Genomic DNA, 6,725 nt, shown 5'->3' on the forward strand with positions numbered 1-6,725 from the left:
CTTGCCTAATTTTAATGACATCCCTCAAAAGATTCAAAGTTTTCATGTACTTTATCCCTGCTGAGTGCAAACTCTGTTTCACTTTGTATCCTCTTCTTGCCCCACTCTACTTTTCTTCTCGATCTTGCTGTCAGTGTATCCGTTCAGAAGCTCCCAGGAAAGTCGTGTTACATAATGCATGAGTTCTGGCAAGACCGCCTCTCCTGGATGAGGTCAGTATGGTGTGTTTGTGTGTGCATGCGTGTGCGTTTGTGTGTTAGATATTGGCAGACGGTTTGGCACTCTTAACTTTTTGATGGAAATGTTCCCTACCACTGAAGATGAGCAGATGGCCCAGCTCTCAGTTCGCATACTCAAACACAGACACACAGACGCACTAAAACATACACACACAAGAAAGCAGCTTAAATGCTTTAAAGGGTATCTGTGCTGCACACATATCAATGAATATATTAATTTATCAGTTGGAACATTGCAAGAAAAAAATCCAAAAGACTTTTGGTAATAAGGGATTTTTTTCTGAGCACATATAACTTTGTACGTGCTCATATTTATTCAGCTTTTGACACCTTTAAAACATGATGTTGCAGAGAAAATCAATAAACTGTTGTTTTATTTGCTGCTAATATGTACATGAAAGATTTTTTAAAAATTGATATTTTAATTAATATCAAGTCTGCCACGATTTATTTCAACAGAAATCAACAGCTGATTGACACACAGGTCTGTTTTGTTCTGTTGTTGTCTGTGTCCACAGCTATCTTCAGTCTAACAGCAGTAAAGACTTCCAACGCTGCATTATTGATATGTTGGAGGATGCTGAAGTAGTATCCACTATGTTGCTCCCAGGTTTGTATATGTGTGACTGGGAGAGCAGGATTTGTAGTGTATGTGAAACTAAAATGATACTATTCTAGAAAACCTGCAATCTCTGCTTAATGTGCAATCAGTGCATGAAAAATGTGGCCAAACCTCCAAAATTGTGAAAATATTTGTATGAAAGCCACATATATTTATGCTGTCAGTTTAAATCTGATTTATATGTGTGCTTGTCCCTAGAAAAATACCCTGAAGCTATTTATAGTCTACATACATCAAGATATGTTTGAGCTGCTTGATCATGATGCCCATATATGACTCATAAGTCCATTTTTGGCATCTAAGCAGATGCATTTTAGACTTTTTCCAACTAAGAGAGTGCTAGCTGCTCTTGCTTTTCTTTATATCCATTTGCTCCCTGGTTCTATGATCTGTCATTCTTCTGATGATTTCATGGCAGTTGTTTGGCCAGGTTACTCAAACAGTTTCCCTATTTCCCCTTTTTTTTAGTGATTTCTCTAGAAAAATAACCTGCCTGGATATGAGAAGTGTAAATCATATATTGTGCTCCTAGTATCCAGGTTACATTGCATGGCTTTAAAGACTTGGTGTTCATCATGTCAGCAGTCATTTTGTCTGTAACAAGTGAAACATTCACACTGTTCACCTGGCTCTGCAGTTAGTATACAAGAAATGAATGCACTCAAAGGATCTATCACTCTAGAATAAAATTGTTTGGCAATCACCTTGCAACTAATCGCTGAATTTTTTTGCATATAGCGACCAATTACAAGTACTAACTGGTTGCTTGGACATTGATTGTGCAACACCATTGATCTCTAGGACACCATTTTCAGGGAGGCAGGACCTGATGGGAGTCTTTAAACAGCTGCAGGCCAGCTTGGACAGACTGCTATCACTTTCAGAGAGATTGGCTTAGAAATAATTTACAATTGCCTCCAGAGTGCAATCTGTGTTAGTCTGCACCAACAACACATCTAGGATGAGTCTCTTTGCACTTGGGGACTCATCTCAACTGGTTGTATTCTTGTTATATTCATATATAAAAGCGAGGTTGCTGAGCTTCTATGTCAATTTGCAGTTAAATTGTTGTCCTGCAGCAGCTATGTCAATGTTTGCGAAGGAGGTTATAGCTAGACTCTGAATCTAAATAGTTAATATTAATTTATGTTTAATGTGAATTTCTGTGTATGTAGAAGGCAACAAATAAGCAGCAGACAGCAACATATATGTGATTTTTTATTAACCATTTCAAAGGCCAGTGTGATTGGAGCTTAATAGTGTTTGGAGTAATGGCGCATTTTCCCTCAAAACTCAAATAGTTGCTACTGGTGTTGCGTTTATCAGAAGTGAACCTACATTTTATTTATGATTTTCACTGTACTAGCGCTACTGTTGTGCGCGAACAGACGATACTAACTAATAAAAATATTTTTTCGAGGTGCACATACTAGATAACTATTCACCCCTGTATCTGGTATCCCTGTCACTAGTACTGTGGTCATTTAACATTAGCTGAAAGTAAGTTTAGTTACTGTGTTAATCACTCTAAAGGTGTTTACTAAGTTAACACATTAGGTTTAGATGTGTCAAGGTGCACTAAAGTGTCACCCTATGCATATGTGAGCACATTCATAATTCCAGACAATAATTCATTTACAGTGCAAAATAATGGATTGAATAATGGAAAATAATGGATTTCTATAACTAGCCTAAAGGAGATGCAAACACTAGATAACATGTTTGCAAGTCACAGAAATCAGGATAAGGTAAGTGCGAGATATATTGGAGTGACCATGGTTCAGGGGGTTGGGAAGCTCATCTTGTAACCGGAAGATTGCTGGATCGATCCCCAGCTCTATTTTGGTTGTTATGTCCTTGGGCAAGACACTTCAGCTACCGGTGAAGTGCCGCTGGCGCGATATGTCAGCCTCACTTCTGTCAGTCTGCCCCAGGGCAGCTGTGGCTACAACTGTAGCTTACCTCCACCACTGTGTGAGAGTGAATGAATAGTGGAATTGTAAAGCGCTATATAAATGCAATCCATTATTATCATACGCCTGTTTTCTTTCAGACACATGCATAAATATAAAAAAAAAAGTCAATTATGAACACATTTAGAAAAGCAATTTTCTGTGTGACGCACATATTTACTTTGTTCGTCATCACATCGCTGACTCCTCAACGCATGGAAAAGTCCAGCAGAGGCTGCAGTGGGTCTCATCTCATTTCTCTCGTCTTCACATTTGAATAACTAGCTACAGGAAACAAATAAAAATTCTTCAGAAACCAATGCTGTTAATATTTATTTCTGCCTCTTAGCTCCATTGCAGTGCTGATTTAACTGTGTGGGATGTATGGGTTGTGCTTGTTACTAGGTTACCATACACAGTTGTTTACATCCACATCTCTGACTGGTATGTCACGTAAGCTTGTTGACTATTATAGGCTTACGGTACTGATCAAATATCTTGAGCCACCCCTCATTTCTTTGAATTTTTCTAGGAAAAAGAAAAGTAGGTTCAGCGGTTTATTGAAATGTGCAAATATACATGGAAATACCAAACATGAGGGAAAAACAGAGGGATTCTAACAAGCTTAAAAGTCAGTATTTGGTATAAAGTGTGTGAACTCTCTTAGGTAAGCTTTCTGGCAATGTCTTAAAGTAGTCTTCAGGAACAGTTCGCCAGACTGAGAAGAAGGACATTCAAAGCTCTTTTTTGCATGTTGGCTGCCTTTTGTTCTGTTCTCTGTCAAGATGATTTCACGCTGCTTCAATAATGTTGAGGTCCAGGCTCTGGGGAGGTCTGTCAATGGGTCCTAGCGTTCCATTGTGTGTTTTTCAGGTATTATTTAATTGGATTGTCAGTAAGTTTATGATCATTGTCATGTTAAAAAGTTTCTTAAGGACATGATGTTTAGTAACTGTTCATCTGCTGTAGATATTTTCTCTTTTTTTTAGGCCTGCCACTTTTTCTTCTGCACACCATGTTGAGATATGCCAGCTTTTTGGCTAAAGCTCGTTGGGAATCTCTTATTGGTGCAAAAGTATTATTTTATGCCTCTCAAACTGTGTGATGATTTTTAGGTTAGTGTTAAGAAAAAAAAACCCACTCCTCTGTAAATGGTAAAAGAACTGGACTGAAAATGAGTGAAAAAAGCAGCCAATGTCCAAAGAAAAACCTTCAACGACCTTCAGAGAGCCTGAAGAACTGTAGCTCAAGACCAGTTTTAAAATGACACTGCTCGGAAGCATGGGTTTGAATTTAAGGTTCACAACAGTAAAGAAACTGTTGTGGCCACTGAGTCAGTTGTCATGGGGAAGGAGGTAGAGTACACATCTACAGGTTGCTAGGGCAACCTGGTGGGTAAGCATCACAGGGGGATTAAGCTCCCCGTAGCTGGTGAATTTGAACCCAGGGCCTTCCTGCTTTGAGGTGACAGTACAAATACTGTGTTATGCCTTGAGGCTAGAGCAGAGGTTTGGAAACAGGTAAAATCCTTTACACTGAAATTGGTTCAGATGACTAGAAGTAAGAGGCCATTGGAAAATGTGTCTTCACACGTTAGCAATAAGATTGTATTTAATACGTGTATAACTGCACTTTATTAAACTCTTTTACTTAACTTTTCTTTACTGTTGTTTCATTACTTTTGAGAAAAAAAAATGTTTCATATGTAACTCTATGCGAAGAGGTGTGTTTGGGTTAAGAAAAGTATTTTTATTCAAGTAGCTGTTTGCTGCTTCTAAGGTGTTGGTTGCTGGGGGATTCTTGTGAGGGCAGATGGCAATGATAAGAGGAAGAGAGAGGATAGTTTATAAAATGTAAGAAGAGGAGGAAGGGATCGACCTAGGAATCAATAAAGTTAAAAATATATAAAACAAAACAATCTGCTGACCCTAAAAGCTGTTTTTTTTTCTCTGCACTTTTCCTTCTTCTTCTTTTTCTTTGGTCAGTTGTCTGAAAGTCATAGTTATACTGCCAGACTTTATTGATTTACAACTACATATCTATTTACATCTTAAGTAGTTATAGACTTAAAAGCTCACCAGGTGAAACATAAAATCAGTGGACAGTTTGAAACAGCAACACAGCCTAGACTGTTTGATTGTTGAACACTGTTGACCTTTTATTGTATATCATTTTGGTGTGAGTTGGCTAAACTTTCTCGATTTATGTGTGTTTCTCCAGCTTCCTGGTGGATTATGACTAACAACTAGCAACTAAATCCAGAATGTCACATCTACTGCCTACACTGTCACACGGACAAAGGCACGCTGGCGCATCAACCCACCCACCCACATGTACTCTTGCACGCATACAAACACACAAACACACACACACATACAGAACATTTCAAAAGACATCCACGTGTTTGAAATCAACAGGAGACAGAGACAATGGCGTCATCCAGCATTCTCCAGCAGCATCTTTTCATGTTCCTGTCTTGGACTGCTCATTATTGTGCCGCTTTATGAAAAGGGATAGTTGCACACACTAGCTACTATTGACTTGAAAGTAACTGATTCTCTGCAACGCAAAACCCATTCTATGAATTTTCTCCCCCTTGTCTCAATTGTGGTATGGCCTCCCTTTTTTTGCAGTGTTTGTCTGATATTATGCCAATGGATGGAAACCAAAAAGACGCTAATGTAGGCTACTAGAGCACACCCAAATTGGAATGAGATTACAATACCAGTAGGGTTTTGTGTATTTTGATGAGTTGTTTACTGTTGAGTACAATTGATAAGGATGAAAAAGCAGAGAGGATGAGGAGATGAAAGGTTACTGTAGCCTAAACATGCATGTTGATGTGGCCGCATCCTGGCTGTACATGCTGTATTATAGTGTAGCAGTGTAGTATTATTTTTTTTCATTTTGCTATCCTACTATTATGTGCACAGAATGCCAAAAATGCTATTAAAACTACCACACCTGCCCTGACATTTCTCTATTGCTAGATACAGTGTACTAGTGGTCTGCTATTAGTTGCAGTGCATCTCTTCAGTCTGAGACACATTATCGGTCTCAAATGTAAAAATATCTTAAAACATGCATATTTAAAATAAATAATACTTTGTGAGAAGATTTCATTGTATCACTAAGTTATAAAAAGAAAAAAATGTATTTAATGCATCATGTATTTATTTTGATGATGGTGGAGTTTATGCCATCTGTACATATAGAAATGACATATATTCATATTTATGTTGTGCTTTGGTTTGGCAATGTACACAGCTAAATGACTGAAAAGCAACTTTAATAAAAATGAAAGATAACAACTCCTTTTTTTCATTAATTCTCAAATGGCTGGATCATAGATCCATAAATAAACAAAAACAATATGAAAGGTCTTTAAACTGGCTTAACAGTGGAAAGAAGCCTAGATAGGGAATATATTGAACAAGCTAAAGAGCAGTATGTATATATATCCATCAGGAGTTGATGTTGGCTGAAAGAGTGGAAAAAATGAGTGAAAAATGACTACATGAACTTTGATGACATTGATTTCTGATGATGTGGTATTTTAGGTTCACCAGCTTATAGCAGCCAGCAAGATGACAAGAACACAACACACGCTGACATGTTAGCAAACTTATTGAACACACAAAACTTTGCTTACTTTAAAGAAAAGGTCAGTGGCTTAATTGGCTAAGAAATTCTCTGCGATTGCTTTGTCATAATTTGATTCAGTGGTAGATCCAAAAACATCGATCGATGATGCTTTAGCCGGACACCCCACTGTGTCTGAATTGATTGCAGACAACAGATACGGATATGTCTGAACATAACTGAGGTTCAATTCAATTCAATTCAATTTTATTTATATAGCGCCAAATCACAACAAAAGTCGCCTCAAGGCGCTTCATAGATACAGAGAAA

General features: G+C 37.8%; 1 protein-coding gene across 1 annotated transcript in view; it reads left to right on the forward strand.

The window, feature by feature from the left end:
* necab3 (N-terminal EF-hand calcium binding protein 3) overlaps positions 1 to 6,124 on the forward strand; it is a 39,001-nt gene extending 32,877 nt beyond the window's left edge. Inside the window, exons 11-13 of the mRNA XM_084929429.1 lie at positions 135 to 212; positions 758 to 849; positions 5,034 to 6,124. Of these exons, the coding sequence (XP_084785555.1) occupies positions 135 to 212; positions 758 to 849; positions 5,034 to 5,062 (199 nt within the window). The 3' untranslated portion in view covers positions 5,063 to 6,124. The remainder of the gene's footprint in view (positions 1 to 134; positions 213 to 757; positions 850 to 5,033) is intronic.
* Positions 6,125 to 6,725: the final 601 nt, after the last annotated feature.

This window comes from Perissodus microlepis, chromosome 5 (assembly GCF_051167445.1).
Source record: "Perissodus microlepis isolate ML-2025 ecotype Zambia chromosome 5, ASM5116744v1, whole genome shotgun sequence".
NCBI classification, from domain to species: domain Eukaryota; kingdom Metazoa; phylum Chordata; class Actinopteri; order Cichliformes; family Cichlidae; genus Perissodus; species Perissodus microlepis.